The sequence below is a fragment of the Equus przewalskii genome, chromosome 17, assembly GCF_037783145.1.
Source record: "Equus przewalskii isolate Varuska chromosome 17, EquPr2, whole genome shotgun sequence".
Lineage (NCBI taxonomy): Eukaryota > Metazoa > Chordata > Mammalia > Perissodactyla > Equidae > Equus > Equus przewalskii.
This window is the reverse complement of record NC_091847.1, coordinates 55,533,992-55,546,893: the sequence shown is the minus strand read 5'-3', so window position 1 is coordinate 55,546,893 and position 12,902 is coordinate 55,533,992. Positions and strand designations below refer to the sequence as shown.

General features: G+C 40.7%; 1 protein-coding gene across 1 annotated transcript in view; it reads left to right on the top strand.

Annotated features, from left to right (window-relative positions):
- Positions 1-12,902, top strand: part of PDE11A (phosphodiesterase 11A) — a 389,196-nt gene that overhangs the window by 340,368 nt on the left and 35,926 nt on the right. Inside the window, exons 17-18 of the mRNA XM_070580289.1 lie at positions 4,077-4,140; positions 10,121-10,195. Coding sequence (XP_070436390.1) covers positions 4,077-4,140; positions 10,121-10,195 — 139 coding nt within the window. The remainder of the gene's footprint in view (positions 1-4,076; positions 4,141-10,120; positions 10,196-12,902) is intronic.

The following is a 12,902-nucleotide window of genomic DNA, read 5'->3' as shown; positions in this document are numbered from 1 at the left end:
AGCATTTATATCCTTAGGGAAAATACTGTTTAGTGTGGATGTGTTTGTTTGTTTTAAACGTAAATTATATATTTACATATCAATCAGACTTGCTTGTTCACACAACTATATGCCTTGGAATTCTTTCCACATCCATACCTCATCATCTTTTCTTGTTGCATGGTACTCCAAAGAACGGATTTACCACAAAGTATTTAGCCTTTTCTCCACTGAGGAATTTAGTCTGTGAAATGTGATTTCTGTTTCTTTTGAAAGTCACCTGTCACCTCCCAAGGATCACATCCTATGGCTTTTGTTCTCTTCAGCTTCCTCCATCCCTTCACAGCCCCTACTTGCATTGGCCTTTCCTTTCTTAAAACTGTCTCCTGCCTTAGATTCTCTAAAGCTGTGTTCTTCTGGGTTTTCTACTTTCCTCTGGCTCTTCCTTCTCCTCTTTGTCCTTCTCCAGTGCTTCCTCCTGCCCACCACCCCCTAATGGTAATAATTTCCCAAGGACCTATTTTTGGTTTTCTTCTTTTGTTCCTTAGCATCCCCATGATTTCAACTCTCATCTCTTCTCAAATGACTCCCCCCGTGTTTCTTGGGCCTGGTCTCTCCTCTGAGCACAACTCCTAAAATGCCAATGCTCATTCCACTTCTCCACCTGGGCTTTTTCCTGCAGAAGTTTTCAAACTTGTTGGGCAAGGAACCCCATATGTAAGAAAACCCTTATTTGGAAGCAGAGTATGTAAAAGAGAGGTGCTCCCAGGGCTGTCCACTCCCCCAGCTCTGCCCTCCCATCCCTCCCCATTTCATGGTTAGACTCTGACCACGAGCACGTGGGGTGGGGGATGCTCTGGGAGAGCACTGTCTTCACTGTCTTAGAGAATTTTAAAATAGTAATAAAACCAACTCAAAGTCGGTCTGCTTTTTGTCATCCCCATGTGCCGCAATCCAAACAATGTCAATGGTGAGATACTCCTCCTCAAGAAAAATCTTTTATCGGTATAAGTTCTAAACAATTCCTGTGGTTACTGTTGCATATCAAAATAATTGATGTGAAAGCTTCAATTAGCATATTATTACTTACCCTTTAATTGTACGCCTCTCGTACATGTAAGTTAATTCCAAGAGCGCCCGCCCAGTTATACAGTCCGCCCCTGACACGGGTGGACTCGATACACACTTTCGAGGTAAGTCCCTATTGGGTCAGAACCTTCTGCGCTCGCTCCGGGTGCACTTCGTGTCTCCACCCTGCGGAGCTTCACATTCCTGCTTTTAAACCTGTATATTCAGAATAAACAATGACAGCACAGTGATGGGAAGGATGGAAAAACAAACATGAGTTACTTCAATTCTGCTGTTTTATGTGACCATTTGGGGTTTTTATTTGTGTTTAAAATTTAAAACAGTGAAACAGAGCACAGACGGCGGAGTGTAATATTTTTATTCGGTAAGTGCAAAATTCAGTCCGTACGTGAAATCTTTTACTGAATTTGAATATATCTTTAAAATTAAATTTTATTCTTTTTACGTTGCTAATTGTTTTAAAACTAGAGAACAAGTCAAGAAAGTAATGATTACCGCAAGATTATTATGCAATGATTGTGGCATTTAGAGGAAACGTATGGTAAACTGATGGGCGGTATCAGCTACTCCAGGCACACCTCGTTCTTTACCCGCCCCACTGCGCGCCGACAGAGGCGGCCCTCCTCAATCCTGACCATTCCATCCCTCAGTTGCTCTAACAGATTGACACCATTTAACTGTAAATTGGGCTACAATTATGCGGACCTCAAGACTAAAACAGTAGGCACAAACTCTCTCCCTGCTTTCTTACTCTAGAAAAGACCTTTCACTACCTGCAGAGGCTTGATCTAAAAAATAAGATAAAACTGCTGCTTCTCCTCTTTCAGTTCTTCCTTTGAAATCTCCCACCCGTGCCCTTGCCTTTCCACTCTCCCTGCCCTTCTTTGCTCTAGGCCCTTATCAATTATGCTTTCCCACTGGTTTCGCTGTTTCCGTTCTCTCCTTCTTCAAACCATTTTCACACCCACCACCTAAGGTTCTCTCCTTGAAGGTCTAGCCAGGTCCCTTCTGAGCCTCCAACCTTTATCGACTCCCCGGTGCCAATTGGATAAAGGTTTCAGGTGCTCCATCATCCTCCCTCCCAGCCTTTTTCTGTCTTCCTTCTCTGTGTGGACTTTCTGCTCCACTGTAGAGTATTCTTGAAAGTAGAGACTCTCTGTGAGACTTTATGCACTCCAATCCTAGCTTCAATCCTTCCTAGCTGTGTAACAACCTCTGGCAAGCCACCTAGCTTCTCTGATCAAGGAATGCAAGGCACTATTTGCTCTGTAAAATGGAGATAATAACAGTATCCCTACTTCACACAGAGACTATGTAAATCTCCCTATAGTGCCTGCTCAGTAAATGGTCCCTATTAGAATTATCATCTGAGCACCTAGCAGATACTCAATAAGCTTGTGGATTGACTAATTCCTGGCGATATGAATTTGAGAAGTAAACTTAGAATTATCAAGCAGAATTAGAAGCAGAGCAGGAACCTAAGTAATGATCCAAGATATGGTCCAAGTAGACAACATCACAGAGATCACTTACTGTCCAGGAGAGAGACTGCAAAGTCCTGTGCGTTACCTACAATCCTGTCCCCCTCTGGTACCAGCAAAACCTAAAATGAGAAACCTCAGAGTGTAGCAGGAGTGAGTCTGGTAGCTTTGCTCTGACCACAGAATCCTGAATCCTTACTCGCCTGGAGGAAGTTACTTTATCTCTCATGTCTCCATTTAGCTCTCTGTGAAACAGGAAAAGTAGCACTACCTCCGAGGGCTCAGAGGATTCAGTTAGTTAGTAGTTAGTTGGTAAAGCACTTAGTACAGAGGCAGACAGAAGAGCAGAAATGAAGAACAGGCTGAGTGTCTCTCTTGGACATGCTTAGCAGGGGGCACTTGGGATTAGATGCCGCCTGACTCGGAGCGGGCTGCTGACGCTGTGCTGCCTGTGCTCTGAATGACCTATTGTTATCTGCCACTCTGCCTTGTTCCCCGGAGGGGTTTCCTGGGGAATTTATACAAACCCTACTACCATCTAGGCGTGCTCTGCCATCTGGGAAGCAGACATGTTTCCAAGGCATTTGAATCCGGCGGAGTATGAAATGTTAACACCTGACATCAGGACAGCCCTCTGACCTTTAACAAAACACCCCTTCTTCCAAAAGGAGCCAGCCAAGACGTGGTTTCCAGCTCAGATCCTTCATCACTTTTCATCACGTACTGCTGGGTTTAGTATAAAGAAAGCAGATTTTAGACGAAGAGTGTACCGTATTTTCACCCTCCCACCACACCAAAGTATAAGCACCAGAGCTATGTACAATTTTAATTGTTGCTCAAGTTTTTATATCCACAGTTCAGGGTGAATTCTAGTTAAACCCAATAGAAATCTGCCCCTCAAAAATCTGATTCAAATCTTTCCTGTGCTTTCTTCTGTGCTCAAATTAATGAAAGCTGTAGCAGACTATATTTCTTCTTCATAATGCTTGTAAAACGTGGTTGTAGCCAGGTAGTAAACTGGAGTGAAACAGTGTGGCTCCACCCGTAAATCTTAGCTCCAGAGAGCAGATGAAAATGAAGGAGCTCCCCAAGCGGCGTGTGCTCACCTCTTTGGTACGGGTTTTCTTTCGTTCCCATCAGTCAGTGATAAGTTGGTAAATAGTTTCATCAGCTATGTATGTGGTATTATATACTGATTCTCTTGCTGATAGGTAAAAATAAAAAGCATTGTCCGTTATTTGAAGCAGAGCTTGCTAAGCTTAGGTATAGAGAATGTGGTGGTTTGCTTCCTAGATCTGCTGCAGACAAAAGGGCCACCTGAGCATGTGTGTGAGCTTTGTCTTCCTAAGCAGTGTGGCCAGCGATGGAGATGCTAAGCATGGGGACTATAAACAGTGCTTCCCTTGTTGAGGAAAAGAAGATGTGAGCCCCTCGGTGCTGTTTTATTTATTTATGTATCTAGGACGGGTTTGTTTAGGAATGCAACAAAAGATTATTCAGGCTGTTTTGTTTGGTTCTGTTTTTCAGATCAATGTTAATGACAGCCTGTGACCTTGGAGCCGTGACCAAACCGTGGGAGATCTCGAGACAGGCAAGTGGTGATTAATGGCAGGGCTCAGCAGAGGAGGGACGGAGCGGGGGACAATATTCCCAGAGCCCTGTCTACCAGGCACTGAAACCCTAGTCAATTTGCATCAGTATTAAGATGGTGTAAAAAATAGCAGGAGGCTTAGGCACGCCGTGGTTTATTGCACAGCCTTGCTGTATTGTGCTGCCACTGAGTAATAATATTTCTGACTCTGTAAGATTTTTTTAACACACTAAATCCAAATAACGCTTTGACCATTTCTTAAGGCAAGAGTTTCAAATATGGTGTTTTTGAATAGTAATCATGTTTTTAGCACAAGGTCCAGCTTTTCACATCTAAAAAACACCCCCCAAAAACAAGGAAGTAAAAAGGAAATTTTCTTTTTCTTTTTTTAAAGTCTATTTAGAGATCAGAGGGCTCTTTGGCCAAGTTGTGCAGTATCTAATTTAATTTGTACCCCGAAATCATGCCTTTACCACCTACTGAGTTTCACTGCCAAAAAATGGGCAGTGAATAGTTTTTAATCCACTAACTACCCAATTTAAGATCCTTGGTTACTTTTTTTTCACGATATTTGTTTACTAGCTCTCTAAGTTTTATAAGGCACCCACTGGATGGGCTGTGGGGTCTAAAATAGTAACTTAGTGTCTTAAGATGACATTTTGGAGAAAATAAGATACATTCATATAACAATAAATAACTACTATTTGTTGATTAAATAACTAATACTAAATGATTGCTTTATATGTATTATATCATTTAATCCTCAAAACTCCTTTCAAGGTAGGTCTAGTTACTGTAATAGACTGAATAATGGCAACCCAAAGATATTGGTCCTAATTCCTAGAACCTGTAAAAGTCATCTTAGAAAATAATAGAATTTTTGCAGGTGTGATTAAGTTAGGGACCATTATTATCGTCATCATTATCCTGTATTATCCAGATGGGCCCTAAATTCAATCACAAGTGTCCTTATAAGAGAAAGGCACAGGGGATTACACATTCAGAAGAGGAGAAGACAATGAGAAGACAAGGCAGAGATTGGAGTGATGTGGCCACAAGCAAAGGAATGCTGGCAGCCACCAGATACTGGAAGAGTTAAAGAACAGATACTCCCCTAGAGCCTCCAGAGGGAGCAGAGCCCTGCCAGCACCTTGATTTCTGTCCAATTAACTGATGTTGAACTCCTGACCTCCAGAACTATGAGAGATTAAATCCCTGTTTCAAGCCACCAAGTTTCTGGTAATTTATGGCAGCCCTAGGAAACTAATACAGTGATTATCCATTTCACAAATGGGAAAAATGAGGCTTAGAAAGGATAAATAGCCTGAGGTCACACAGCTAGTATGTGGTGGAGCTAGATATTCAAATCCTAGCAGATTGGACTCTAAAGCCTTCGTTCTTAACAGCGTTTTACACTTTCTTACACAGGATGCATCAATCAGCATTTTTAAATGATGCAAGTGTGTTGTCAGAATAGGCTACATTATCACCAAACATTATCAAAGTCTCAGTGGCTGAAACCAACAAGGTGCTCATGAACATGTGCATCCAGGGTTGACTGGCACCTCTTTGTCCTCATCCTGGACTGGGGCTGAAGGAGCAGCCACTATCTGGATCATTCCGGCAGAGGCCCTGGTGGGTCGTGCACTGGCAATTAAATCCCCTACCCCCAATTCAGTGGCCAGAACTTGTCACAAGACCTCACCCAACCAGGAAGTACAACCTTTCCATGTGACTGGAAAGCAGAAAGCCAGACATAGTTGGTGAGAACATAACTACGATAGTTTGCCCTTCTAATCACCCAAAATGTGATTCACTCTCCTTCCTTTGGGCAAAATATGCTATCTTCTCCCAGGGGAGATGGCCCAAATGTCCATCAGTCATGGTACCAAGCTCAAAGTCAAGGGTCTCTGGGTGATATGTACTAGTCTTTACATTGGTCTGGATGCAAATTAAAAACCTACACACCCCAAAATACAGCATATAACACACACCCAAACCACAAAATACTCATTATAACACTCCTATTTAGAAAGGAAAGAGATCGCAACATTTGGCAGTCAGGGATCCACAGCAATTCCAGAGTCCCACTGGGCATTTTCTGTGAGGGCCCTCTAGTATGTGGTGGACCCTGATTCTCTGGGAGTGCTCCCCAATTCATTATTTTCTGTGCCCTTTAGATCTACCCTGGGAAATTACTCCTTTTCCATTATCCTCCTTGGCTATATCTGAAGGCCAAGTAGCTTTCTCAGCCTGCTTCCCACCTAAAGAAGGCTGAGAGCCCAAGGCTTGTTTTAAGCTTTAAGTAGTCATAGGCTTGTGGCTTTCTTGGCACCAAAATTCTCTTAAACATTTAGTCAGCTTCATATATCTTTGATTCCAGTCATTTCCATTTGCCAATAACCATGACCACCGTTCTATTCTATACAAACTTCTTAGATCTGCTGTATTTCTTTGCTTCCTTATATTCAAGAACAAGGGAATATAGCATATATACATCTTTCTTTTTCTCTCATGACTAAATTCCTAGTACTTTGGGCCTAATAGGGGCCAGTGAGAGAAGCATGTAGTTAAATTATTTCTGTGGGCCATTTTGTCCAACTGAAAAGCTATCCTGTGTACTATCTAATTCATTCAGAGTTTTTAACTATTGGTGTACCGGCCGTATCTTTGATTTGATTATTCTTACAAGCCTGAGTCTTGATCAAACTTTGTCATTCAAAACATAACTCAATTTTTGTTTTTATAATCTGGGATTAAGAAGCAACTTCATCTTCCATCCCTACAAGACCCTGAATTTGTAACTTTCTGCCAATCCTTTTCTGAACTCTCTTCTTATAATACCCAGCAAAACACAGTCAATAGCAACCATCACATGCTATTAAGGTTTTGTTTTCCAGTGTTCCCCTAAAGCTATAAATTCATTGGATACATTATTTGCTTTATTTCCATGGGAATTATACAAAATATTTTGCCACTGTGTAACATGGATCATCAACCTTATAGCCTCTAACAACCATTTCCTCACTATTTTATACCTGGCCCCCAAGCTGATGCCACATATTTTAGGGTCTTTTCCTTTCTTCTCTTTCCTTTCTCCTTCCTTCTTTCCTTCCTTCTTAATAGCAGAACCTCACTTCCATACCAATTTTTGTGGTAGTCAAGGCTAAGCTAGGTTTTGCTGCCGTAACAAATATATTCTCAAATTTCAGTTGCTTAACACAAATAAAAATTTATGTCTTGCTCGCATCACACTCTGGTGCAGATGGTGTGGTTTTCCTGCAGAGCTCTCCTCCAATGAACAGCTCTTTCTAATTGAGCTTTGGTTTTCCTTTTGGTGTGGCATGTTTGAAATTACATAAAGCAGGGCAATTGTGAAGAATTTGTGTGACCAAGTAGATTATTTCTACATCTCTGCCCTCCCTTCACTTCCCCCATGTGGGAAGACCTTCCTTCCAGTAAAGTCTGAGAAAAAAATGCAGAGAAGAGGTCAGTGGCTCTTCCAGGCATGGGAAAAATTGTAGTCCTGGGGTGGCCCCTATGATAGGGATGGAAGTGGGTGGAGGGATGGAGAATGGGAGAAAGCTGGGGGCGGGGAGAAGAATAGCAAAGATTAGAAAGGGAGTGGGATGAGGTGTGATGGGCCCCAGTGAAATGTGTGTCGAGACCTAAAGGAGCAGCAGGCCACTTGGGGGCGGGGGCGGGAAAATGACAGGACCAACTACTTGGAAGGAGAATAAGTTTCTAAATTGATATTTCGGACCTAAGGGACCCAATGGCCACTTGTAGGTGGTCTTCTTGCTTACAGATATAAATATTATTTTATTTTTAGGATTTGAACTTCTGCTGATAGTGCAGAAACTCAAGAGTTCAGGAAACTAAAACACAAAACCATGTTTTTTCCCAAATGTTTCCACCAGAAACCTTGTCACAACTCTAAACTGCAGATCTCATTTGTGTTTGTCTCTAAATTGAGTAGGTTACATATTTTCAAAAACATACTCACTTCTATGATTTTAGGAAACAGTTGGACAAAAACAGTAGGCCTTCTTTTAAAAATACAAACGTTTCTCTAGTTTCCTGGATTTTGATTTTTTAAATTCTCTCAAAGGTTTTTCTTTTTTTTTTTTTACTGATGTCTAGTCGATGTTTCCTTCCTCACAAACATGACTCTGAGCATGTGGGTTTCCCCAGTGATCCTCCAAGTCCTGATTAGCATCTCAATTTCTTTGTTTAATAAAAAATTCAATCATGAGCCCTTCATGTTCCTGACTGGGTTTTTAAGTACAAACGACATAGTGGTACAAGCTGAGCTGTGAAAGAAGCTCAGGGGAGGTACCCAGGGCCACTTTAGAAGATCAAGGACAGGATTCTGTTTTAATTTATTTGCTTTCCAGGGGCTACAGACCTATGCAGGGCTCCCACCTTGGGGTGACCTGATGTGCACATCTGCATTCTTTATTGCAAAAGACCCACCTCAGAGCAACCTGAGGGAGAGTTCTGGGAATTGAATAAATGAGGCCAGGCCCTTTAGGGACCATCTGTTCTTTAAAGGAAGGCCAGAGAGAGATGAGAGAGGCCTAGAGTCCTAAAGAGAAAAGTTAGTGGCAGAGGCTGGAGAGGAGAGAAGTGAATCAAGTCCTAGAAAAATTAAGTCAGTTCCAACTAGTGTTATGCTGTTGAATTTTTTAAAAGTCAACGGACTAGATATTCATTTCTTTATAAATGACTGCATACTTGCTGCTCTCAGATTTGTCTGTATGTGTGGGTTTGATGTTGTTTTTAAGTTTTATCAGTGGTTCCCATTTATGGTTGACAAAATCTCTTGAGCGATACACTTAGGTAAATCATCTTGATTCTATGCACTTGACCAAAGGTAAACCATTCTAGTCTTTGCCAGACATAAGAACCTCATCTTTATAGGAACCTGGAGTAGAGAATAATTAGTCTGGGGATCCAGATCTTCTTGCCATCAAGTTATCTGGGATTATTTTCTTCTCTTCCAATATTTTGTAAATCCAGCTAGTTTGTCTCAGAGATTTCCTAGATTATCACCACAGCATTGTTGAAAATACCTGCTCAACACTTACATCAATTTGCTTCCCATAAAGCTATCCTTAGAAGTACAGGCCTTGGAGAAGAAAACATATCTGTAGCTTGACTATGATCAGTAGCTTCTGATCACTGTGCTGATGGATAAAAAGTGGGAAAATACAGGTTCTTTGGAAAAAATATCTATGGTTTGGGGTAAACAGCCCTTCCATTGTGCTTGTACCAACTAGAACCTACCATAATTAACACTTTTTGTACATAGATTCAGTCAGCCTGAAGACCAAATCTTGTTCTTCAAACTGTATCATGACATACTGTAAGAGTCCGGTATAAACAGTGAATCTAGCATTAGTTCTGTTCCTTGGTTGACTGCTCCAGTAGGAAGCAGAGGGTGTGCCCCGGGGTTATCCCTTCCAGAGTACACACAAATATTGACAGGGCGAGGCTGTTAAGGAGTTTTTGTGATGGCAAGGTGAAACCAAGCTAAGATGAAAGTATGCAATAAAGTAAAGAATCTACATAGAAACAACCAAAAGTTGGCTGAATTATTATAACAAATGTGATAATAATATATTATAAGAATGTAAATTATTATTAGGTTATTGTATGCTTCATTTTTCTGTCTAAGAACATTTCCTACTTGAAGGTGGCAATCTAGTGCCCCATCCCGAATACGCCAGCTGTGCTGTTGGAGATCATCTATTGGCATGCATATAAAAAGATGTTGCACAAGTTCCCCTGAATAAAAGGAAGTTTCATTGATTAAATTCTGTAATACCTTCAAACACAAAAGGTTAATGTACTTTCTCATAAGCTTTTTAAATGATTGTCTGTGTTGAAGATAATCACCATACACGTAAGCCAGAAATAACTTCTGAGTCTCATGATGAGTTACACTTAACCATAAGTTAAAATATTTATGTTTCAGGTGGCTGAACTTGTAACCAGTGAGTTCTTTGAACAAGGAGATCGAGAGAGATCAGAACTCAAACTCACTCCTTCAGTAAGTTCATTCTTTTATTGTGATGTATTTACCCTTTTAAATGACATTTTCAAAAATAACCACAAATTACAACTTGAAAGTGAGAAAGACTAAGCATAGATTTAAGGGAGCACCCCCAAAAGTTTAAAACTTTAGTTAAACTTAGATACTAAACATTCTTTTTCCCAGGTTTCTGATTAAGAGTGGTGAGCTACTTAATGAGCATTTCCCAAGCACCCACGGGGGGATAAGTAGGCACAAAGGAAGATGTGCAGAGTGGCATTTGAATAGCTCAAAGCCCAGGACTGGCATTTCATATGTGGTCAATGGCTGCTTTGGAATAGAAATACGGAGAAAAAAGGCAAGCTGTCCAGCCTTGAGGAGCTAGAACAGATAGCTGCAGTAAATAATGGATATTCTGGATTTTATTTTCCAATTCCAAACTTTCCAAAGTCTCAAAAGCAAATCATTTCAAGTCTCTGTTTCTTTTCTTTGTTTGCAAAATGAAAAGTTTCACCTAGGGAACTAGGTTGTGCTGATTGAAATGTTTTTTATATTGGATTCATCCATTCAATTATTATTTGATAATGCTTACTGTAGGCTCAGGATGATGCTATTTTTACTCATCAGGATACAGAAGACATAAATGCCTCAGTCACCACCCTCAAGGAAGGGGCAGCCTCTTTATTCTTAATGAATGCTTAGCTAAAAACCCGCTCTCTGAGAACAGTGCACAAAATTTTAAAGCCTAGCACAGCACAGTAAATTCAATAAAGCTCAAGGAATGTGTCAATTGTCAGGAATGTGTGTTTATGAAGATTCAAAACAACTGAGTTTTGAACATTTGAGGGTGTCTTTATAAGTTCTTCTAGTTTTAAGACATTTTTCTTTGCTGACATTTAAAAGCAAGGAGAAGCAGCTGAACTAGCTCGTAGCTTAAATGGTTTCACCTATTAGTCTTAGTCTTACTAATTTTGACTATTCTTAATTTGTTGCTTACAAAAACTTAAACCTTAAAAGGTCAGAAGACTACATAGGTTGAAACACTCGCCAGTTATTTTAGTTTCCAAAGCAACATCTATTATACTGTTTTCAAAACATCCCTTTATTCTTTTTCAGTGGTTTCACCGAATTTGGTTATAAAAATAAGGATACTAGATTGGCATACATAGTTAATGTGGAAAACCTAGTACAACCCAAATTTATCTCACCCATATATCTATTTTCAAATAAAAGCTTTTCCCTTCTTTAAAAAATTGTTTCACAGGCTGACCCGGTGGCATAGTGGTTAAGTTTGTGCGCTCCACTTTGGCAGCCCAGGGTTTGCAGGTTCGGATCCAGGCATGGACCTCCATACCACTCATCAAGCCATGCTATGGCGACATCCCACGTACAAGGTGGAGGAGGATTGGCGCAGACGTTGGCTCAGCAACAATCTTCCTCAAGCAAAAAGAAGAAGATTGGCAACAGATGTTAGCTCAGGGACAATCTTCCTCACCAAAAAATAAAATAAAAATAAGATAAAATAAAATAAGCACTCCTAAAGAATTTTTTAAAAAATAACAACACTGTTTCAGAAGCATCCTCAGAAGGGTTTACAAGGCAGCGATACCACAGGTCATTTAATTAAATGAAAAAAATGTGAGTCAATTGCCAGCACTGGCGAGCTGGCAGATGTGGTAGCACAGCACTAAGGAGCCTTTGTCTGCAGGCTCAGGTAAGGCATTTTCTGAAGACATACATGAAATTAATTTTGTGATGGAAATATATCTCTAGATGCTACGCTGTCCTCCCAAAAGGCTACTTAACACAGCTGATGACCATCTCTTCAGGAGAGGCCTGGCTGCTGTGGCAGGGGTATTCCTCATTAGCCCTTTTCCTAAGGTGTCTGAAATGCATGCACCCAGAGCTGACACCTGCTGTGCCCATTATTCCTTGATATTTAGTAACAAAATTGTCCAGGAGCCCTCTTCAGGTGTCATGGTCCTAGGGGTCATCAGAGTCACTTCGTGAAGACAAAGGCTAATCTAGACCACAGCCAAAGGGTTCATACTGGAAGCAGTGAGTCAGTAAATGGAACATGCTTGAACAGCTCTGGGTATCAAGCATGAAGCTGGGCACTGTGCATCCAGCCATGAGCAAGGTACCATCTTCCCTGCCCTCAAGAAGCTTGTCAACTGGTAGGAGACATAGACATTAAATAAACAATCACTAATAATCAATTACAAGATACAAAATGCTGTAAAGGGAAAGTGCAGGACACTTTGCTGGCTCACACTTCCATTCATCAAACACTTACTGAAAAGTGACTAGTTCAGTAATGAACCCTTACAGTTATGGTCAAGTGATTTTCCACAAGCATGACAAGACCACGCAATGGGGGAAAATAGTCTTTCACCAAATGGTGCAGGGACAACCAGCAAATGAAGTTGGACCCCTATCTCTCACCATACCCCAAGATTAACTCAAAATGGATCATAGACCTAAATGTTGGAGCTAAAACTATAAAACTCTTGGAAGAAAATAAGGTATAAATCTTTTGGACTGGATTCGGCAATGGTGTTTTGGTATATACCAAAAGCATAGTAGACAAAAGATAAGATAGGTAAATTGGACTTCATCAAAATTAAAAACTGTGTGTGTCAAAAGACACTATCAAGAAAGAGAAAAGACAACCTACATATTGGGAGAGATTATTTGTAAATCATATTTCTGATATGGGCCTAAT